The sequence below is a fragment of the Bos javanicus genome, chromosome 1 (assembly GCF_032452875.1).
Source record: "Bos javanicus breed banteng chromosome 1, ARS-OSU_banteng_1.0, whole genome shotgun sequence".
Taxonomy (NCBI): domain Eukaryota; kingdom Metazoa; phylum Chordata; class Mammalia; order Artiodactyla; family Bovidae; genus Bos; species Bos javanicus.
In genome coordinates, this window is record NC_083868.1 from 58,391,804 (window position 1) to 58,415,913 (window position 24,110).

The 24,110-nt window shown below is 39.5% G+C and overlaps 2 protein-coding genes across 7 annotated transcripts in view; both read right to left on the reverse strand.

Moving 5' to 3' along the window:
• CFAP44 (cilia and flagella associated protein 44) overlaps positions 1–7,268 on the reverse strand; it is a 116,601-nt gene extending 109,333 nt beyond the window's left edge. For 2 of the 3 annotated variants that reach the window (XM_061427069.1, XM_061427064.1), the window contains exons 1-2: positions 6,243–7,268; positions 1,339–1,440 (exon numbers count right to left, since the gene is read on the reverse strand). In XM_061427069.1, coding sequence (XP_061283053.1) covers positions 1,339–1,440; positions 6,243–6,363 — 223 coding nt within the window. In that variant the 5' untranslated portion in view covers positions 6,364–7,268. Of the gene's footprint in view, positions 1–1,338; positions 1,441–4,886 lie in introns of all 3 variants that reach the window. The other variant, XM_061427072.1, reaches the window with a different exon arrangement.
• Positions 7,269–11,501: 4,233 nt separating this feature from the next.
• The window catches only part of SPICE1 (spindle and centriole associated protein 1), a 59,355-nt gene continuing 46,746 nt past the window's right edge, over positions 11,502–24,110 (reverse strand). For all 4 annotated transcript variants that reach the window (XM_061427096.1, XM_061427094.1, XM_061427095.1 and 1 more), the window contains 7 exons: positions 23,257–23,401; positions 22,121–22,345; positions 19,401–19,891; positions 16,494–16,677; positions 13,918–14,020; positions 13,063–13,150; positions 11,502–11,826 (listed from right to left, as the gene is read on the reverse strand). In XM_061427096.1, the coding sequence (XP_061283080.1) occupies positions 11,773–11,826; positions 13,063–13,150; positions 13,918–14,020; positions 16,494–16,677; positions 19,401–19,891; positions 22,121–22,345; positions 23,257–23,401 (1,290 nt within the window). In that variant the 3' untranslated portion in view covers positions 11,502–11,772. The remainder of the gene's footprint in view (positions 11,827–13,062; positions 13,151–13,917; positions 14,021–16,493; positions 16,678–19,400; positions 19,892–22,120; positions 22,346–23,256; positions 23,402–24,110) is intronic.

Here is a 24,110-nt window from a genome sequence, read left to right on the forward strand (position 1 = left end):
CAATTCTTCGGTGCTCAGCCTTCTTCACAGCCCGACTCTCACATCCATACATGACCAAAGGAAAAACCATAGCCTTGACTAGACGAACCTTTGTTGGCAAAGTAATGTCTCTACCAGACCACCTGATCTGCCTCTTGAGAAATCTGTATGCAGGTCAGGAAGCAACAGTTAGAACTGGACATGGAACAACAGACTGCTTCCAAATAGGAAAAGGAGTTCGTCAAGGCTGTATATTGTCACCCTGTTTATTTAACTTATATGCAGAGTACATCATGAGAAACACTCGACTGGAAGAAGCACAAGCTGGAATCAAGATTGCTGGGAGAAATATCAATAACCTCAGATATGCAGATGACACCACCCTTATGGCAGAAAGTGAAGAGGAACTAAAAAGCCTCTTGATAAGAGTGAAAGAGGAGAGTGAAAAAGTTGGCTTAAAGCTCAACATTCAGAAAACGAAGATCATGGCATCCAGTCCCACCACTTCATGGGAAATAGATGGGGAAACAGTGTCAGACTTTATTTTTCTGGGCTCCAAAATCACTGCAGATGGTGACTGCAGCCATGAAATTAAAAGAGAAGATAAACACCTAAAATAAAACATAATATGGAGAAATCATGGGTTGGCCAGATAATGCCTCAGATAAACTGAAAGAATTTAATGTACAATTTATAAGTAAATTGATATCCCCAGGACCTGATCTCCTCTAGGTGAATAGTAAAAATTGTATTTCTGAAGCTAGATTTAGGACTAGAAACTAAAAAAAGTCAAGATTCCACTAAGCTACCTCACACCATGATGCCTAGTCAGAAAGAACTGGCAGTCTTTTAAAAATCCTATTACAAAGTCTTCACTTTCCCTTATATCTACATGTGATATTCTTCCATGTATGGTATCCAATTTAATTCTCAGACAGCTCACAATGGTCATTTTGTGGGTAGGAAAATTGAGGCACAGAAAGCTGAAATAATTTATCTAAGATCAAGCATCTCTAAATAGTAGACCCAGGACTCAAAACTGAAGTCCAATTCTCTTTCCACGACACTGTATCAGAGGGGCCCATTAAAGACCTTGTAGACCCGACAGGAAGGAGCCAGACCAGATGCGAAAATGGGTCACTATCAGTATAGAGATGATAGTAGCTTCTCTGTTCTTTAGGAGCTAGAGATAAAATGATTAAAACACAGAATCTGCCCCCTAAAGAACTTAAGAGTTTAGTAAGGGAATTCAACAAGTAAACTTTTCTGTCATATAAACTTAGACGTACACTCTTTAAAAATTATTTTCCCTAAATTTAATAATAAAGACCCTAAGTTTATACTAAAATCTTTACTTACTTCTTGATGGAGATCTAGAGGAATGAGACTGCCTTCTGTCACTGTTTGACCTATCTGATTTCCCCTCATCAGTATCCTGATCATCTGGTTCCTTCATTTTCCCTGTAAGCATAAAATTGAGACAGAGAAAGGGAGAGAGCTATAAAACAGAAATCAGAATTTTTTTCCTCTCAACAAATTCCACAAGCACCAAACACCATATGTGGTGACAATCGTATATTTACACAGTATCAGAAATGACTTTACCAGCGGGAGGCCACAACTACCATCAGAGACCTCTGCGATGTGGCGAAAGAGAGGCAGATACTCCCTTCCTCCAGGCAAACTTGTCACCAGACAAGCTGTGGTTTTCCAGAGGCCCACAGTGAGACGCCACCCAAGCCCATCATCATTCCCTAAATGCTCCACCATTAAAATTAACCCTCTGCCATCCTGCCTCGGGTTCATCCCCTCTGCTTCCTCTTCCCATCATCAAACTCCCCTGGTGTTGCTAATCAATTTCAATACTTAAATATTTGTTGAGGACATATTCTCTGTATCAAGTCTTATGTTAGGCAATAAATTACAGTACTGAACTACAAAGATACAACCCTTAACTTAGTGGAGCTTGTTTAGAAAGACAAGTATTAAACAAGCAATTAAAATGTAATGAGTTTTACAAAAATTAGGGTGCTGTGGGCACATATAGCAAGAAGATGAAACCATGTCTGGAGTTAGCAAAGGGGCATTTGAGATGGGACATTAGAAGAGGTTGGCCAGGCATGAAGTGGGAAGTGAGGGAGCTTCAGAGAGATGCTTCCGTCTATGAAGGGCTGAAAGCAGGCTACTGGCTAGATCAGGAGAGTAAAATGGACATTGAAGAGGAGGCAGGCAGCAGGTTATATAATTGTCTCTAAGTTTTGCTACGGAGTTTAGAACTTATTTCTATGGAAATTGAATGCCACTGAAGGTCTTTAAGGAGGGGAATGACATGAGACATTTTCTCTGTCCTCTCTCTCTATTGCAGCTCTTGTAGATGAGAACACCTACTATATCTTTCTTCTAAGTCTTCCTTTTCCTGCACTAAACATTGCCTGTTTCCTCAGCATCCTTCTATGGCATGGCTGGCAGGCGGAGTAGAAGTCCTATCTGGATCAGATTTGTGGTTAGATTCAGGTTTCAATCCCAGTTTTGCCACATAACTAGCTAATAAAACTTTACATCAATTCCTCAGCTGTAAAATGGGAATGTAGAGAAAACTTCTTATAAGGCTACTATGAAAATTAACTGAACTACTGCATTATTATACCATTCTGATCTCCAAAGGAAGACTATACCCCCAAAGCAGCTATGATCTACACTACATGATCAGTGCATGAGAGGGTAGGATGACTACCACCTACCTTCATCTTCTGAACATACTTTAATCCATCTGTTTTCTTGCACTGACATAATAATGACACCCCCTCTTGATTTTTTTGTTCATTTTAATTCTTTTAGAATGAAGGAATTGGGAAGTTGTAACCTGGTGAGGCTTTGATGAGAGAGACTTGTTTGGCCAAGAAAAAAAGGTTAGCTTGGCCAAAGGCCAAGCTCCTAATATCCCTTAACCTGTTAGTCCTTTTATATGTAAAATAGAGATGATAAGCTTGTCTGGCAGAATCACTGTAAATATCAAATGAGATCTTTTATACCCACAGTTCTCAACTCTGGCTGCACTTTACAATCACTTGGGAAATGTTTCACAACATACCGTTCTTACGGTCTCACTCCCTCTATAATTATTTTGGGCAGACAGAGAATAGAAACCAGGGGTAAAGATCAGTGGTTTAGAGCAAACTCCTTGTTAGGTACTGGAAAATGGGAATTTTACTATGATTACTATACATTCTCTTTAATACAGCGAGGGCTCAATAAATATGACTATACAATCTTGACAGTTGAAAGAGTTTTAATCTGGTCCAACCTCTCACCCAAGTCACACATCTACAGCTCAAGCCCAGCACCGCTAGAAAAGTAGTCTCGGCTCTTCCTGTTACTAGTTGTGGGGTGTTGAGTCAGTATTTAACCTCTCTGTGCCCTCTCATCTATAAAGTGCAATACCTACTTCACAAGGTTGTTCTGAGAGCTCAGCGAGTTAATACAGTAAAGTTTTCAAAGAAGAGTGCCTGATACTCACTATATAAAATCAGGATGAATGTATCACTTTCTGAATAAAGGAACAAATGAAAGAACACACCAAGAGACACCAGCTTCAATTTAAACATATCAAGAGAGTGAACACATTCTGTTAATGAGTCCTATTTCTTAGTAAGCTCATTTTATATTATACAAAATCTCCCTTTCTGCAGCTTGGATCTATTTGGCCCTTATTCTTCTGGGAACACATAGGACAAGTTTTTCTGTTTACTATAGCCATTCAAATAATTGTAGCTGGTATACTTTCCTCCCCAGATCCTCTTTTCCCAGCTAAAGCATCTCAATTCTTTCAACTATTCCTCACTAACATGTTTTCAACTTTTTTCAACATCTGGACAGATCAAGAAATTAATTCCCAGTGCATCATATACCCCTCCCAATTTTATATGTACTTTGAAGGATCTGGACGCTTTCCAGAAGATATGAACCATCACTTTACTGGTTAGGGACATTGTGTTTTTTCAAGGTAGCCTAATATTACGTTATCTGCAAGGGTGGCATGTGCAGGCTCATTATATACTGAGTTTTCATAATCCATTTGTGGCCAACTAGAATCACTAAACCTTATTTGTGTGTTCCTAATTTTGGGGGGCTCCAAAATCACTGCAGATGGTGACTGCAGCCATGAAATTAAAAGACGCTTACTCCTTGGAAGGAAAGTTATGACCAACCTAGATAGCATATTCAAAAGCAGAAACATTACTTTGCCAACAAAGGTCTGTCTAGTCAAGGCTATGGTTTTTCCAGTGGTCATGTATGGATGTGAAAGTTGGACTGTGAAGAAAGCTGAGCACCGAAGAATTGATGCTTTTGAACTGTGGTGTTGGAGAAGACTCTTGAGAGTCCCTTGGACTGCAAGGAGATCCAACCAGTCCATTCTAAAGGAGATCAGTCCTGGGTGTTCATTGGAAGGACTGATGCTAAAGCTGAAACTCCAATACTTTGGCCACCTCATGTGAAGAGTTGACTCATTGGAAAAGACTCTGATGCTGGGAGGGTTTGGGGGCAGGAGGAGAAGGGGACGACAGAGGATGAGATGGCTGGATGGCATCACTGACTCAATGCACATGAGTTTGGGTGAACTCTGGGAGTTGGTGATGGACAGGGAGGCCTGGCATGCTGCGATTCATGGGGTCGCAAAGAGTCGGACACAACTGAGTGACTGAACTGAACTGAACCATGTCCTATCTTATACAACTAAACTAGCTAGGTTTGGGAGTCTATTTGTAGAACTATCTTACATCTATTTTCATTAGACTCACACTCACTGTTCCAGCCTATGGCTAATCCTGTTAACCAACTCACTAGGTAGACTGTGAAGTTTTGAGTCAACCCTGAAGAAGTATAAAGAAAAAAGAAAATTACAGTACACAGTGATGCAGAGTATGTGTTGCTAGAAGGAAGTTGGCTAGAAGCCAGACAGAGAGCTCCCCAAGGTGACATTACTCAGATTCATTTCCTAGATTTCCAGAGTCAGTCCCCACTCTCACGAACTGTGTGCCAGAGCTGCTCACGTTGAGAGTCATACATTCCTGCATAAAAACAGACACTCAGTTTTTACTTTATAGTGTGAAATACAACTGTGGATAGAATAATAGCTTGTGGGTTTTTTTGTTGTTGTTTTGTTTTTTAATGTTTACCATGTGTCAAGCACAGTTCTGAGGATCTTACACATACTGTTTACTGTTTCACGTATTTCTCAAAACTCCATGAGTTAGGTACATTTTACAGATGAGAAAGCAAAGCAGTTACTCTTTGAATTCTTTCCTCTCACCCAGCTCATGCAATTGAGTTCCAAGTGCTGTTGCCCAGTGTCCAGTTCTGCCTCTTGTATCCATTCTCTGCCTTCTAGTCCTACTGTCACCATCCTAGTTCTGGTCCCCATCCTGTCTCACTTCTGCCATTACCACAGCCCCATTCTCTTTCTCTGGTCCGTTTCTACACTGCCTCTTATATGTCTAAAACTCAGCTTTTAGTGTGCCACTCTTCTTGTTTAAAACTTTGTGGTTCCTCATTGCCACAGAATAAGAACTCAGATTCCTTGGCGTGGCACAAAGGCCTTCACTGTAAAGTCTGCAGCTCATCTCCTGTCACCTTCCCCCTCCCTGAACGCTCCTCAGCCCCTCCTCCTTCCAGAAAGTTTTAGTCAGTAGCCAACTGGGACAACTCAGCGGTTGCCTGGACATGCTGCCGACTTGCATGCTACTATATCCTACTGTATCTTGCATGTGCTACATACTTGACCTGTATTATCCTATTTAATTGTAACAGGAACCCCATGAAGTAAGCACCACCACCTTCCCTGCCTAGATGAGGAAACTAAGGTGTAGAAGGTCAACCTGCCAAGTGTCACACCGCTTAGTGTGGGATGGGGTGTCTTGTTGACTGAGAACCCAGGCACTTTCCCACCAACCACCCCACCCCCCTGGCTTTTGGCTCAGCCGGGTCTAACTCAGACTCCAGCTGTCCTGTCTTCCTCCCTAGTTAGATTATGAGCTTTTGCAGGCAGGAACCGTGTCCACTTTGTATCTACAGTGTGGAACCCCATTCCTGCGAATGCTGTCACTTCAAATGTTTAGCAAACTGATCCACAGACAGGATAAGGAATATGTTTCAACGAAGTCCGGAAAACACTAGTTCAGTTTAAGAGAAGTCCAAATAGAGCTCATTGCGCCCTGACTCACTAACAGATTTGAAGGGGAGGTTGTGGGAACTGCCAGGCTTACCTAAGGTACTCCACGGGCTCTCGGCTTTCGCAGTCACAGCATCAGTCCCAGTTCTCCGTTTACAGCGGTTACCACAGCAACGCCAACACACCTTCCAGACGGGAGGGGACTGCCGGCGCATGCGCTGCTGAGGTGACTGTCGGTCAGCTCAATCTCATTCGCCCTCTAGCCCCGCCCATTTCGTGGCCCAGGATTCAGGATCAAAGCCAAACAGAAAGCCCAGCATCCTACTAGTTTATCAGCCCAGTTTAATATGTATGTCTAGCTTATGATTATTATCCTAAGAATGCTTTATTGGTAACTTGAACACTTTGAAAGATATGCCCAATAATACAAAATGGCTCAAAGTTTCCCTGATCACAGACTATCATCAGCAAAGATATATGTCACAGAGACATTTTTGTCTTATTTATTTTATACTATATTATCTCTGTTGGTCTTTAGGAGTAATATTTTATGTTATGGGCTCTTTGGTAGCAGGACTCCAAGTGCACAAAATATAGACGTGGCTTGACAGATTTCTCAGTTTAGCAGTTTGCTCTCCCAACTGCTCCGAGGCACAGCCAGAGATCATTATTATTTTTAAGCACCTAACTAATGTTACTGGTTACAAAACATTGTTTTTAAATGGCTACAACCTTGCAATATGTGACAAAGAACTTTGCATCCAGAATTTTAAAAAAACAACTCATAATTCAATAAGAAAAAAAACCCACCTAAATTTTTAAATGGCAAAGGACTTCAAATACTTCCCATCAGATATATGAACAATCAATAAGCACATGGAAAGATGCATAGGAGTAGGCTCTAGAGAGTTGCATACCACAATGCACACATTTCACACTGGGATGGGTAAAAGTTTAAAAATCGCCAGTACCAAATGTGGAAGGATGTGGAGCAAATGGAACTCCCATATATTGCTGCTGAAATGAAAGGTAACACAACCACTTCAGACACACCAATTGGTAGTTTCTGTAAAAGGTAAATATTCACCAAGACATTCCATGTCTAAGGTATTTTCCCGAGAATAAAAAATTTGCTCATACAAAGCCTTATATATGAATGTTCATAGCAGCCATATTCACAACAGCAGAAGAATTGCAAACCACCAAAATGGCTATTGACAGGCGAATGGGTAAATATATATACAATGGAATACTACTCAGAATTAAAAAGAAAGAAACTGACACACACAACATGGATGAATCTCAATTAGGATGAGTGAAAGAAGCCAGGTACAAAATGTTACAGTGTGTGTGATTTCATTTATATAAAATGCAAACAGATCTATGATGATCAAAAGCAGATCAGTGGTTGCCTAAAGCTGGAGCAAAGGGAGAGATGCACTGCAGAGAGACAGAAGACTCTTCTGGAGATGCAGGAAATGGTCTTAATTGTGCTGATAGTGCTGTGTGTATACACAACTGCCAAAGTCAATGAATTGTTGTCTTTAAACATATGTATGGATGTATTTTATTGTATATAAATTATTTCTCATGTTAATAAGAAAAATAGCTATATAATATTCTATTGGTTTCTTTCATGTTACACAATGATTTTCCAAAAACTGTGTATTATGCATTTATTGGTAATATTGGGCTTCCCAATAGTGCTAGTGGTAAAGAATCTGCCTGCTAAGGCAGGAGACCTGGGTGTGATTCCTGGGTCAAGAAGACCACCTGGAGAAGGAAATGGCAACCCACTCTAGTATTCTTGCCTGGGAAATCCCACAGACAGAGAAGCCTGGCAGGCTACAGTCCATGGGGTCGCAGAGAGTCAGACACAACTTAGTGACTAAATAACAAACTTATTTTTAAACAGCATGTAGTTATTTTCAAATAATACGCTCAACATGTTTTATTTCCACCTTAAAACATATTTAAATTTAAAACACTGGATCCAAATATTGAGAAAAATATAAATGCACTATAGAATGTCTTTAAAAATCTAGAAATACAGAGGGACTAGTGCATTAAACATCCCCGAACTGGCAGTCATTATAGAATGCTTGTGAATCAGGTCCTGTTCTTAGCATATTTACATCCATTTATCTCACATAATCCTCACAACCCTATAAGAAAGGTAATACCTCTATGGGAGAAATTAACTTGACCAAAGGACACAGCCCAAGCAACAGAGTTAGCACATGAATACAAGTTTTCTGATGCCAACACTTGCACCCTTAGCCACCATGCTATATTAGTTATTTCTTAAGTTAGTAGAAGTCAAATAATTGTTTTAAAAAAGAGCTTCAAGTCCTGGGCTTTACTTCTTATAAGCATTCTAACATTGGGTAACTTATTCCACCTCTAGAGCTCAATTTCCTCATCTATAAAGAAGAGTGGGATGGTATTTAAATATACTAAATTCATAGGTTAACTGTGAGAGCTAAATGTGGTAAGGGGCTACTGTAGCTTAGCACAGCACCAGCCACAGGAATGGATCAATAGAGAACAGCTCTTATCATTATGGTGCTTCCATACCATACACACTGTAAGAGGGCAGCAAAAATAAAATAAAATTTAAAAAATAAATAAATAAATAAAAACTGGAATGGAAAAAAAAAAAAAAAGAGGGCAGCATAGCATAGGTTTTGAAAAAAGACTGCCTAGGTTCCCATCGAGTGCCACCATTCCCAAGTTATGTGACCTTGATAGAGGGCTTACCTCCTTGAGCCACATTTCCTCATCTGCAAAATAAGGATAATATTAATAGTGGTGTTGTTGCTCAGTCACTTAGTCATGTCCAGTTCTTACGGTGTCATGAAATCATGTGGCTAAAACAGTGCCTAGTGCTTAGCAAACAGTAAATTATTATTAAATTCTGCTAATCCAAATGGTTTTGCTAATCGACTTCACTTTCACGCACTGGAGGAGGAAATGGCACCCCACTCCAGTATTCTTGCCTGGAGAATCCCAGGGATGGGGGAGCCTGGTGGGCTGCAGTCTATGGAGTCGCACAGAGTTGGACACGACTGAAGCGACTTAGCAGCAGCAGCAGCAGCATAGGAATGATTATATCACAACTGTGGATTTAGCTATCCACATATAGTTTTCCTCCCAAGCTGTAATCTGGAGAACTGCAAACTTTATTAAAATATAGCAAGTGATCACTGGCTTTCTGGGGCATATTGGAGAAGACATGTTAGCAAAAAACTTGCATCCAAACCCAAGAAACACAAGTAATCTGAGTTTGGACTGTTAAAAGTAAATACAAGTAGTACATCACAGTCAAACACCGCAGAGTTCACCGGTCTGCAATGCTATATATAGATTCATGGTTCCCAAGTTTGACCATGAACCAAGCCACATGAAAGGCTTATTTAAAAAGACATCAGAGTTTCTTCTTCTTCTTTTTTTTTTTTTTAGGTCTGGGGTAGGGCCCCCAAATTTTCGTTTCTAGTAAGTACACCAGGTGATGCTGATGCTGATGGCTGGGGTTCATGTTTCAAGACCCACTGATGCTGTTGGTTCTGAAAGTTGATAAACAGGAGCTAAAAAAGGCAGTTTAACTGTTAATTAAAACCAAATATGCACTAATTTATGATTTGGGGTAATAAATATCTTTATAATGATGTTTCCCAAACTTGGCTATTCACTGGAATCATCTCAGGAGGATTTTCCCCAACCCCCCAGAGATTCTAACTTAATTGGTCTAGAGTGAGGACTGGGAATTGGGAACTTTAGAAGGTCCTCAGATGACTCTAATGGCATCTGAAGTTGAGAAGCATTACTTCAGAAGGCCTACGAAAGAAAGCCTCCTTACTCTGCATCTATTATTACTGGAGCTTTTTCAATCTACTTGTGTATTTTATCAGCAAAAACAAACATTAACAGGATGAAGACTTACATGCCAGTCCCACAGGTTCCCAGTGAGCTACCGGTAAAAGTTCTTTGCATTGTTTCTCAACTCTGACTGCACATGAAATCACCCTAAGTAGCTTTTAAAAATGTCATGCAAAGGCATCTTAGAGGTTGAAAGGAATATAGAGGAAAAAAATAAAGAGTCAACAAGTTGGAGAATATGAAAGAAAATACTGAGTTGGCCAAAAAGTTCAACCCAATGTATGTCAAAATAATGCATTCACAAACCAAGCAGATAACCTGACATTTCAATAATACAAGGAATAACACCAAAATGGTTTGATATGCCAGACAGGGAAAGTGTTTATTAAATACCAAGTTTTAAAAAGTGCAATACAGATGGAAGAATCTGCAATAATGCAAATGCACACAGATGACTTCACATAAATCTAATCAGTAATACCTGTGCTGTCTGAGAAAGTTCCCCCAAGTAGTTTCAATGTGTTTCCCCTTCCCAGTCGCACCTCACTTAGGCTGAGAATTCCTATCATAGAGCCAAGGAGCAGAGACCATGCCAAAACCCAAGTTTAAAATAGCAACCAATATGTGAGCCCAAACAGGTACCTTAAGAAAAATTTACCCTGAAGGTATAGTAGATTATAGGCTGGGGAAATGTGCTAGCAACGTTTTGTACTCAATTCTGTCCCAAACATTAAATAAGCCGTAAATCAATGTTCCTGTACTGAGATATTCAAGCTCAATTGTTATTTATTTAACATACATTACCATAACTAATGTGACATTTTCACATTTGAAGACTATGTAAGAATTTTATAGTGAAGAGAAGACTCTTGAGGGTCCCTTGTATTGCAAGGAGATCAAACCAGTCAATCCTAAAATGTTCATTGGAAGGACTGATGCTGAAGCTGAAGCTCCAGTACTTTGACCACCTGATGTGAAGAGCTGACTCTTTGGCAAAGACCGCAATGCTAGGAAAGATTGAGGGCAGGAGGAGAAGGGGACCACAGAGGATGAGACGGCATTACTGACTTGATGGACATGAGTTTAAGCAAGCTCTGCACGAGTTGGTGGTGGACAGGGAAGCCTGGTATGGTACAGTCCATGGGATTGAGTCAGGCACAACTGAGTGAACTGAACTGAACTGAAGAACTTTATAATATATAAACCACTCTTACCTGCTTAAGCAAATATAAACAAATACTCCCAAGCTTACTTTTGAAAACCATACATTTACTTGATAGAAAAAGTGATAGACACAGCAACTTCCCCAAAAAGGGGGTGTTACATTTTTCTGAAAGCCAGAATTTAGTCACACAGAGGCTTTTTATTGTAAGTTACATGAAAACCAACTTAGTTCTTCAGAAAAAAATAAACAACAATTAAGATATACTAGACCAAAAAATTCTGAATAAAGATGATAAAGATAAAAATATAATACTGAAAAAACCCTTGAATTTATTAGAATACACAATTTTAATTTTCCTCTAGTCAAATTTTATTTACAAGGCTATTTGTCGGAAATCTATTTGAAAAGGCAGAAATTAAAGTAATTGCTTTATTTCTTGGTTCCGTTAGTGCTAATTCACAAGATCTTTGTTAAGTTTTATCTGAAAGAAAAACACAGAAACTTGAAAGCAGGAGCAGGGAAAGGGGAGTAGAAGTTCAAGAACATATTACTGAAAACAAACTCTACAACTTGACCTCACTTATGACACGTGGGTAGAAAGAGCAAACCAGCCTTCTTCATTTTGTTTCTCAATCTGTTGAACAAAGATGCAAAAAGGCTTTAGAAAGTAATCAGGAGCACAAGACCACTCAAGATTTATAATTACTCATACCAAGTACAAAGAACCAAAGTTATCCTATACCGCTGAATGGTAGTAAAAATTATCAATACTGTCAATTTTTATCCTGTAACAGAGACACTCCCAAATATTTCCTGGTCAACAGATCTCCTTATTGGTTTGGGAGGCCTATTTTTTAAAAAAGGATCAATCCAGTATTTTATGCAAGTCATACATACAACTTTTTAAAATAACAAAAAGTTATTTGATCTTGGTAAATTAAATGTCACTAAATTCCAGAAATTAAGGGCAGATTATATAAAATACTTTACATTAAAGCTCTATTTAGGATGTAAGAAACAGCAAAGAACAGACAAATCTTCCAGTGCTAGGCAACTGGGCTATCTGAGCCTATCAATTAATTTGGACTATAAATACTCAACACTTACTGAAGCACTCACTATTTGGTCTAATTCCTGAAGCTAGTAATAAGAGCAAAGATGATTGTCCCCCATCAAACAGTTGTTAGCTCACATTTGCAAATGTAATGTTTATGATTTTAAAGTTATCCTCACAATTTTCTATGACCAAATAAAGGAAAGTTATTAATATATTTTGCTGTATTACCAGCACAGAAACATTCCTTTTGCAAAAAATCGGGATACACTGTAAGAAAAGTTTAGTTTCTATATATTCCTGTAATAAATCAGAATACATACAAATATGTAAGGCATTTATTAACCGTTTGTGCTGGAACTCTCTAAATGTGGCATGAAACCTCTCTGTGGCACACTGGGGCAGAGTGACAAGGAGAGTGACCAGTGCCAGGGCTCCAGCTATCCCGAGGCCTACAAAGCCACAGCAAGGACCTTGGAAACCAGCACCTCATAAACCCACAGCCCACCCAAGACACCCCTGTGTGTCTTGCCACACTATTTAGAATGCTCTGCAGGAAACAATAACGTCCATCTTTGTTGCAATCATTGAATTGCATTCTATTCCTCAGTTACCCTAGAAAACAAGAGAAGTGCATGCTTGTTTTTTCTAATGAAGGTGAATTAGTATTTCTTTTCTTCTGAGCATTGTATATTATCTTTAAGATAACAGGAATAATAATTAAGCACGACCATTGCCAAATCAACCACCTTCCACTCTACACACCTTGCCCTCCGAACCTCTACGCACATTTCACAATTACACTTTATCATATACCTTTGCTCTTGGATTAAGAGGTGTCAAGCGCCCACTTCCTGAGGTGGCATTTAAAGGAGAACAAGAATTACTAGCAGCCCCTGAAGATCTATTTAAGAGAAAAAAAAAAAGAAAAAGTGAGAGAGTAATCTATCATTATTAACCTTTAAAAATGATACAAGACACAATTCTCAATATTGCCAAGAGCTTGAAATGGAATGGCTGACTTAAATCCAAATGAGGTAAATTATTTGTAACACATTTTTACCAACCTAAGCCTTGTTTTAATTAGTAGATTTTCCTTTTTGGAGTATTTTTAGGTTTACAGAAAGACTGAATGAAATGTATAAAGACCATTACACTACCATACAGATAAGTTTTTAACATTAAAAGAGGAAGTACAGATGTGGAGGGGTGGGGGACAAGGCCGAAGTCATGGAAGAGTAATGAGACTTGGAGCAGTATAGTGGTAGCATGTAGAGTGGATACAGAGAGCCAGGCACATCCCCATTTACCAGCCACATGTCCCATCTAAGCAAACCACCCAATTAGCTGTATGAGCTTTGGTTTCACTTACTGTAAAGAACAAAATACTACTGCTCAATTTATCCACACTGTCACACATTACCTCCAGATTTTGTAACCCATAAAGTGCTCCACATATGTGCCATTATCCCATTTTTGTTTTCTATAACAAACCCAATGCTTTTCTACTTAATGAAGGATTTTTCCTCACTCCTTTTCCCTGCCCTCCAAATTCTCCTCCCCAATCACTTGATTTTCTCTACGTGAGTAAATCTATCTGAATCTAAGTCAGATTATATTATTTTCAAAAAAAGCATGAAACACAAACCATGCTTTTGATTTTAACCCTACCTTCTTGAATTTAGCCCACTAGTAGGAGAGTCAGTACTGCATTTTGAGCTTTCTGGGGCTTCTGCTCCAGGAATAGACACCTCAATTGTCCTCTTTCCTCCTTCTATAATATAAAAATAAACATTAGTTACATTACCTTTCATTACAATGAAAATTAAAATTTAACTTGATTTCTGTCTTACTGCAAATTTTACATTATAAATTTGAGGGTTCTGTCTATATTTTTATTATAATGGCCCACAAATACACTTCAAGGTTTTTTTTAAAAACAAACTGTGAGACAAAAAATTGTAGTTACTAGTGTCAATTCAGGAGCATGCCAGTTCTTAGAGAGACAAAATCTTCAGACAAGTGGTATCATGTCAGATCCTCAAGTGAAAAACAGAAATTAAGACCTATCCTAAAGAACAAGAGATCCTGGTTAGAGCTGCTTATCTAAAGCTTTCCAAAAAAAAGGAAAAAGAAAATTTCTGGAGTTATGCAGTAAAACTACATCTTCTAAATCTATTACATTACTGCCATTACTGAAGACATTAAATTTGGAGGGGAAAGTTGGCTGAAGAGTTGATATAGCCAATGGCAACTATAATTATGTACATTTTCAATATTTCAGAAGTAGATAATCAGTCAACAAATATTTACTAAGTATCTACTCATGAAAGGCTCAGCCAATGCTCCTGTGAATCACTGCTTAAAACTAGTGCTTTCTGGGATTTAAGAGTAATGACACTCTTTCAATTTTATAACATTTTCCTTGGTTACCCTAGAAAACAAAAGAGGTTCTTCATGGCAAATGATTTATTTTTATCTTTATCATTATAGTCCACAGAGGTTCCTGTGAAACCAAGAATTTCACTTAAGAATACCTTAGACAAACAAGCACTGGAATGGAAAGAACAAGGCTGCAAATCTACCAATTTGCTTTAGAACTTCAGACAAATCACTCAACCTCTTTGTGTCTCGACTTACTTATTTATCAGAGTTGTATCAGCTTTGTCTGCTCTGAGCGGTGTCAAAAACTAAATGAGCCAACAAAAAGGAAAGTATTACCCTCAAAGAACTACTGAAATAGATGTCTCATTTTATCACAAGATTATTCTTAAGAGTGATCTGCTTTATTTTTCTTCACTGTACTTGGCATTAACTGACAGTGTCTCATATATTTATTTATTTGTATTGTCTGCTCCCCAACTGGAACCCTGGTGTAGTCAAGCCGGGCGGGAACTTGTCCTGTTCGATGCAGTATCCCCAGTGCCCAGAACACAGTGGCACATAGTTGGTATTCATAGACATTGAGCGATTTCACTTATGTATTCTAGTCAGAAGTTGCCTCTAGACTTTCTGACTGTGAAGAAGAGTAGACAAGGCTGTAAAGTGAAAGGAGCCCAGAATAAACAAAGAGGAAGGGCCTTAAGGAAATGCACTATCCACCACTTTCTAGTACTTTCCAAATCACTCTGTTTTCTGGGTCTGTTAAGTGTCAAAAAGGAAATAACTCTGAGAGTAAAAGTCTTATTGGTAGGTCCTTTAAAGGCAACCTACTTCAACCAGCCACTGCTGCTGCCGCCGCTAAGTCGCTTCAGTCGTGTCCGACTCTGTACAACCCCATAAACAGCAGCCCACCAGGCTCCCCCGTCCCTGGGATTCTCCAGGCAAGAACACTGGAGTGGGGTGCCATTTCCTATTCCAATGCATGAAAGTGAAAAGTGAAAGTGAAGTCGCTCAGTCGTGTCCGACTCTTAGCGACCCCATGGACTGCAGCCTACCAGGCTCCTCCGTCCATGGGATTTTCCAGGCAAGAGTACTGGAGTGGGGTGCCATTGCCCTTTCCGTCAACCAGCCACAGGACGTAGGAATCTTTAAAACAGCATTGCCTGAACACCTCAGGGAGCACAACACTTACTGATACAGAGCTTTGTCTTTTCCTGACACTTAGAACCTTCTCTGTATACCAGGCCCAATTAGTCTCTCTGGAATCTTTATGCAGCTCTACCCCTTAAGGGTCTTAATAATTCAATTTTTGGCTAAAGAGCAACTTGAGGTCTACTTTGTTTCATCAGTACCTTTTAGAATGTGATCACAATGACAACTAATTTTTCAGTTATATTTCTATTGTTTAGAATTCCCTCTAGCATTCCACATCTCCCAAATGTAACAATGAATACAAAGTTTAACTTACAAATGAAAATGTTTTAAAGGCTTTCACAGAATAATAACTTGTAATTTGTTGTTCATGAAATTCTAAATGATCATTTTGATGCTCATGTTTATAATTAGCTGCAGCATATGCCATAAATTAATCATGTACTGTAACTGATCCCATTTACATGGAGGGCAACTTAGGAATTCAGACACCAAAGATGGACTGCAGGCACCATGGATAGCTTTCCAGAAGCTAGAGTGGAGACTGGCCTTCTGGTCCCATTTCTGTCACTGAGTTCTGTTTCTTTCTATATACAATTTAAGCCCCTGAAATACATGGGCTTGAGACTTCTTTTAGCTAAACATACACTCATAGACAAGAAAGTGAAAGTTTCCATGCATCTAAGCTTTTAAATTATGAATCTGTGACTAACCAGCCCATGCTCTGAGAGGCGACTGCACAGGTGATACTGGTGGAGAGGAAGGATTCAAGCCAAGAAGCTTCTGCTGCTCTATTAACTGCAAGAGTTTTCCACGAGCCTCCATACTCTGTCGATTCAGTTCTGCAATCCGTTCCTCCATGCTACTTGGTGTCAGAGGTTGCACTGCTGGAAAAGTCTTAAAAAACAAAAAAAAGACACAGACTCCATGTTAAAAATAATCCAAACAATTCTTACTTCTTGTAAAAATAAACTTTTCCTCTAAGAGCCAGCAAATTAGTATTCATAGTCCTTGCTCGGAGAAGGCAATGGCGACCCACTCCAGTACTCTTGCCTGGAAAATCCCGTGGGTGCAGGAGCCTGGTGGGCTGCCGTCTATGGGGTCGCACAGAGTCGGACACGACTGAAGCAACTTAGCAGCAGCAGCAGCAGCAGCAGTCCTTGCTACATGCAAACTTGAATAATAGGCAAACAGTAACAGAATTTACAGATCTCTTAATTTAAAAATAAAGGCTAAAGTGGAGGGATACTTATCCTTCTAATATCAGTACCACATAAGCCTTCTAGTCCCTCTGTCCATGTAGAGTGACTGTGGGACAAAGCAAAGCTTTCCTGTATTTCTTAGTGTTTGCTGAGCTGCACAAAGACCACATAAGCAAGATACTACTCCCAGTGATTGGCTTCTAAGTAATCCCTATTTAAAGACAGGTCTGGGGTTTGAATCATAATATACACAAGAGGTTCTGTTGTAGTTGAAACAGATGATTCTATAATCATAATCTTCATGCACCGTGAGCTATTTGGCAAAGATTTCTAGGAATCAAATCACTCCTTCTGACCACACATCAGCCCTCCCAGGCTGCTTTTGGCCTGAGATACCTGATTTCAGAAGGTTGGTGACTGTAAAAGAGTATGGGAGGTAAGAGTAAGAAGAAGCCACTCAAGAAATATCACGAAAGTTTGATGTGAAAATTCCTGAAAGAAATGTATATGTTACTCTTAAGTATTTCATTTCGTTAAATATGTCCCTTTGAGGGAAAAATAGTTCCTAATAGGAGTCACTAATTTGCAGTTTACACTCATTAGTTAAAAAAGAGACAGTAAAAGAGTATGAATTAAAAATCACTCAGTAATTCTGATTATATCAAAAAGAGTAGTGAACACAATAAAACTACATTCTCCTCTCTTGCCTGATTGTTATCCCAGTGGGAAAAGGGGGTAAGCTCAATTTTTAATTCTGTGGTCTTTTTAAAACCAAGAGTTGCCTGCTTCAAATAATCTTCAAAACTCTGCAAAAACAGAAATGTTTCCATTGACTAGAACTGAGACAGTGTGTATCGATGACCGCAGCCCACTCCTGATCTCCTTCTTGGCTTCTTCTGCCAGTCCCTTATGATGGCTGTTTCTGTGACTCGATACTCACATTCCTCCTGAGCCAGAGCTGACAGAGATGGCCCTCACCTCCACTCTCTCCCAACCTTCTTCACAGGAATCCTCAATCCACTGCTGCTAAAACCCTTATGGAAGCCATCACTATGGATCCCTTAATCCACGAAGCTGGCCAGCTCCTTTCTATGGCCTCGTCCCCATCGGAACACTCAGAGGTGCCACCCTGGCTTCGTGGCAAGGTAAAAAGAAGTCTCTCCCATCACTGGGATCAGCATAAAGGCATGTTTCACAATTGGAACTTAGAGTCCCTTTTCTCCCCATAAGCAAGGCAATGAAGGTTTACACTGCCAGGTCAGCCCACGGTGTACTTAACTTACAAAATTTCAGCACAACAGTATGTAGACTTTTTTTTTTTTGGTCTTTTTAAAAAAAATTAACTTACTTTTTATTGAAGGATAATTGCTTTACAGACTTTTGCTGTTTTCTGTCAAGCCTCAACAAGAATCAGCCATAGGTATACATATATCCTCTCCCTTTTGAAACTCGCTCCCATCTCCCTCCCCACCCCACCCCTCTAGGCTGATACAGAGCCCCTGTTTGAGTTTCCTGAGCCATACAGCAGATTCCTGGTGGCTATCTATTTTACATATGGTAATGTAAGTTTCCATGTTACTCTTTCCATACATCTCACCCTCTCCTCCCCTCTCCCCATGTCCATAAGTCTATTCTCTATGTCTGTTTCTCCACTGTGCCCTATAAATAAATTCTTCAGAACCATTTTTCTAGATTCTGTATATATGTGTTAGAATATGATATTCATCTTTCTCTTTCTGACTCACTTCACTCTGTACAATAGGTTTTAGGTTCATCCATCTCATTAGAACTGACTCAAATGTGTTCAGTGTGTAGACTTTTGCTCCTCAAAACGTAATCCTCAGACCAATATCATTCGAAACTTATTAGGAATGCACAGGTTCTACCTCAGACCCACTCAATCAGAGACTGCATGTTAGCAAGATCCCCAGATAATTCATATACATAAAAGTCTGACTTCAATAATTCTTTAAAACATCATTTCCATAGGAGAATGCATTGTGTCCTAAGAAATTAACTACTCATGAGTTGAGGGCCAACTACATGCAACTCTCTTTTATGAGCCCCTTTGAGAGTAAAAATGATTTCAATTAAAATGCAGTTGTGTGGCAAACGTTCAAAACATATTTATTCTACATTGTATATTAAAAATTTCATTCCTAGCTTAATTTTAGCTTTTCTACCCATTTTACTTTTGTCCTATTTTCCTCGTTCATTTCCCCATTTAAATTTTATGTCCTCTTCTAATGTGTGTGGGACATAAACTGATAAATAACCTCTACTTATTCTGTGATGAGGACATGACAAAGCATAAGCCCTCTAGCACCAGCCTCAAAGATATCCAGGGTCATTTCTAGATGCTCCAGTAATAAACTTAAATTCCCATACATCTGGAGTCGATCCTTAACTGGTACTCACAGCCATCGTGTCGCTGGCATGACTTGTCTCCTGTCTGTTAAACTCCCGAAGTCCGTCCCCTTGTTCTCCCCCTGGACCAATAATATTATTCAGATGTGCCCTGATGGCTGAATTCTGCAGGGTCAACTCCGCAATTCGTGCCATGATGTCCTTTCTCTGTATTAACGTCTCATTTGTTCTAAGCTGCTGCCCGTCTCCCAGCACCAGGGGTTCTTCTGAGAGTGTGGGGTTTCTTGATTGCTGCATGCTTGACCGGGAACTGCAGAGAGGCTGTGAGAGGCTAACAAAAGGAGCCTGGGTTTTGCTCTGCGAGTCTTCTCCCATGTGAGAGGCCCTCCACCTCTGAGTGAAGAGGTGACTCTCGTCACTTGAGTTCTGAATGTCTGCGCCAACAGGTAAGGTCTTCTTTTCCCAGTTTTGTTCCTTTTCAATTATTTCCACGGTCGGAGGAATTCGTGGAGCAGGACGAGTTTGAACAGTCCTCCTCAATACTGCAGATATGGTTAGAACATAATAAACATGTACTGTTGAACCACAGTTGGCACTATCGTCATCGCATGAGCTCCCCCCCACTTAGTAGTTAGCATTTGAGAAGCATTTCAAAGGAAGGATTTGGTTTCTGAATGCCTCAATTATTTTAACAGGGAATATACCAGCAATACTACTCCTAATAATCAAGTACAGAGTCTTTTATAATCCTTGGAGCTTTATCAACAACCTTGTGAAAAACCATCTACCTAGTTCACATTTTAACACATATATTATTAACTCATATCTGGGAATCGTGGGGGGAGTATAGACACATAATGTAAACTAAAGATGGATGAGGAAGTATCTCTGAAGAAGTAAAGGTTTTATTTACCTTTTTGCTTTGTGTTTTGGGAGGTTTTTTTGGCTACTCTACATGTGGATCTTAGTACCCCAATCAGGGGTCAAACCTGCAGCCCCTGCATTAGGAGCACAGAGTCGTAACCACTGGACCCCAGGGAAGTCCCAAGAAGTGACACTTAAATGATTACATATGTGGCAGAGAGTGGAGCAAAGAACATTACAATCAGAGATAACAACATATGTGAAGGCCCCAAAATAGGAAAGAGGAAAGAAAGGAGGCCAGTCTGGCTGTGGCATACCAACAAGGGAGCATCGGGGAATACAGTATATAAGACTAGAGAAGCATGCAGGGGCCATTTCTCACAGAGCTTTTTAAGCCATGTTAGAAATTTTATAATTTAATCCAAGAGCAATGAAATCTGGAGAAGGTTTGTCCACAACTCAATTTACATAATTTACATTTACTAAATGCTATAGAAATTAGAAGGTCCAGGAAGAGAAGTAGGGAGACCAGCAAGCAACCATATTAGTCAAGAAGAAAGATGATGGTAGCTTTGACTAAGGTATGTTGGCTATGAAGAAGGAGAGAAGTAGACACATCCGAGAAATGTCTTGGCAACCGAACTGCAAGTGATGCACTGAAAGCAAGAAGTGAGGGAAAATGCAGGGAAAATGTGATGCTGTTTGGTGAGATGGAGCCCATCAGGAGAATAGATTTAGGGGAAGGAGGATTATCAAGAATTGTTTTGAACATGCTAAGCTTAAGGTACCTATATATCCATCCAAGGAGATGAAACATAGTTCAGATACTCAAGAGATCATCTAGGCAAAGATCTAAAACTGGAGGTCCCTGGCATATAGAAGGTATTGGAAGCCACAAGAACAAGTGAGATTATTTAAACAGAAAGAATAATAAGAGAAGAAACCAGTATCATGACATGAAGAACTTAACATTTAGAGTCAGGTAAAAGCTTTATTTGCTTGGGCTCCAAAATCACTGCAAACAGTGACTGCAGCCATGAAATTAAAAGACACTTGCTCCTTGGAAGAAAAGCTATGACAAACCTAGACAGCATATTAAAAAGCAGAGACATCACTTGGCCAACAAAGGCCCATAGTCAAAGCTATGGTTTTTCCAGTGGTCATGTACGAATGTGAGAGCTGGACCGTAAAGAAGACTAAGCACTGAAGAACTGAGGCTTTCAAACTGAGGTGCAGAAGACTCTTGAGAGTTCCCTGGAGAGCAAGGAAATCAGTCAGTCCTAAAGGAAATCGGTCAGTTCTAAACAAAATCAATCCTGAATATTCATTGGAAGGAATGATGCTCAAACTCCAATACTTTGGCCACCTGATGCAAAGAGCCAACTCATTAGAAAAGGCCCTGATGCTGGGAAGACTGAAGGCAGGAAAAGGGGACAACAGAGGACGAGATGATTAGATGGCATCACTGGCTCAATGGACATGAGTTTGAGCAAGCGCTGGGAGATGGTGAAGGACAGGGAAGCCTGGCATGCTGCAGTCCATAGGGTCGCAAAGAGTCAGATGCGACTGAGCGACTGAACAACAATACCCCTGGACCATCCAGACAAATGGGATACCCCCTTACTCTGCATTTCATTGCTGAGGACTTGGTCCTTTGATCTGAGTTTAACTGACATTTACAATGCCTGATGGAACAGATACATAATGAAATTCACTGTCACATTTCACCATAGGTATAATGCACATGATATAAACCACTCTGAAAAACTCTCCTTCAGCTAAAAGGTTATATATGGTCATCAGTATCTTTTCAAATTCTGTTTATGAGGGAACAATGAACATATTGTATGACATATATGAAGCAAAGAAAAACAACTGCCATATAACTTTAGAAGAAGCCTGCTTACCGTCCTGCAAAGGAGAGAATTCCGAGTTGCTCTTCTGCCTGGGCGGTGTTAACAACACTGCTGGCTCAAATATATGTCCTGGAAGACTGCTGGCCAGGTTCCCACTTTCTGGAGGGTTTGGCACCTGAGACAGTTTGACAGGCAAATCTTCCTGTGGGAACTCAACCACATCTTCTCCTCTGAACATCAATGGCATGGAGACACTAGCATTTACGGCTGGGTCCTCTGAAGATGAGAGGCTATTAGTACTCAAAGGAGTTATGAGCACACTTCAGGCATTTAGACTTAGGTGCATTTCCACAGAGGGCAAAATCACGTGGCCTCTGGAGTCCTCACTTTCTAGTCCATACCCTCACTGAGCAGTCACTCACGGGCCTAGCTCCTGTGATGCCAGCACTGGGAGGAAGTGGCTATTTTGGAGAAAAGCACTGCCCTTGAAGATCTGCCCTCGCCATTGAGTTTACCTCATGCAAGTTAAATTTTAGAGTCAGCCACTTCTAAGAAAACACTCCTAAATACATAAAACTCTTTCTAAACAGAGACATACATCAAAATAAAAAACAAAAAATGCTCAGTGTCCTATTCGGCCCACGACATATGATGGTGGCACACAAGGTGAAGAAAGGCTTTGAAAGCATCACCATGAATGAACTAAGGTCATGAATTTCTGAAATTCAGTATTTTTTTCTTCTCAAGACCATCTCTTCCCCTCCCAAACCGGGGGTACCCTAATTAAAGGTGCTGGCACTAAATTCCCACATGTCTAGGAAGCTAGTTGTGTTACTTTCTATTTGTGTGACTTTATTAAGTTACCAACCCTCTCTCCAAGCCTTAGTTTTCTCATCTAAAAAATGGGAATAACAATGACACTATCTTATAACACTGAGTGAAAAATTCTTTTGAAAATTAAATGAGAGCTATATTATGAGAATTAAATGAGATAATATATGTAAAACACTGTAAAAGAACCTGGGGTAGAGCAAGTATCCAATAAATATTAGCTGGAATAATTATGGCAAATGTAATGGTGATAATGCTATCTATCCATGAACAGACAATAGCTACATATAGATTTACAGTTTTGTTTTCTCTGAAAGTATTTTAATGCCCATCTGGAATAGTAAGATTCTTCTCACCTGGATTATCCATATTTCTCTGACTTGTGGCTCCCCTTTCTAAGGCCTGACTTTCTTTGTTACTTATCACAGGACAGTTCTTAATGGCATGTGTGAGTGATATAAGCTGCTCATCTGTTGTGATCATGTACTGCTGAAGTCTCGCCTAGAGAAAAATGAACAAAATAATATCATTGGCTTATCAGACAGCAAATCACCTAGGTGTGTATATCTACATCATTGTTTTAAATACTCTGGGAATTTCAGACTTTTATTCATATACTAAAATCATGCATTCATGAAAATATATAATTATAAACATTTTTTTAAATTTCTTGATAGAAGAATGGTTAAATACATCATGGAATATTATTAATTAATAAATACACTGCTACAACAGTAAGAATGAACCTTTTCATAGGGCTTTCAATTTATAAAATCTCTTTTATAATAGATTTTATACCTATTGACTGATGATGATACCTACTGACTCTTAAGCTACTCAAAAGACCAAGGAGGAAACTCAACAGAATATTACTCAGGTATTTAAACTGATAAACATAAGCATTATAAAAATGTATGGTAATGTATATAAAATAGTGTTAAGAGATTATATATATGTATATGTGTATTATATATTACAGTTGACACTTGAACTAGACAGGGTTCCAGGGGCATCAACACTCTGTGCAGGGAAAATTCATGTATAACTACCACTGGCCCTCCATATTCAAGGTTCTGCATCCACAGATTCAACCAGCCGCAGACTGTAGTACTGTAGTACATACATATTGAAAAAGCTTCACATATAAGTGAGCCAGCACAGTTCAAACTGCTGCAGTTTAAGGATCAACTGTACATATACAAAGAGACAT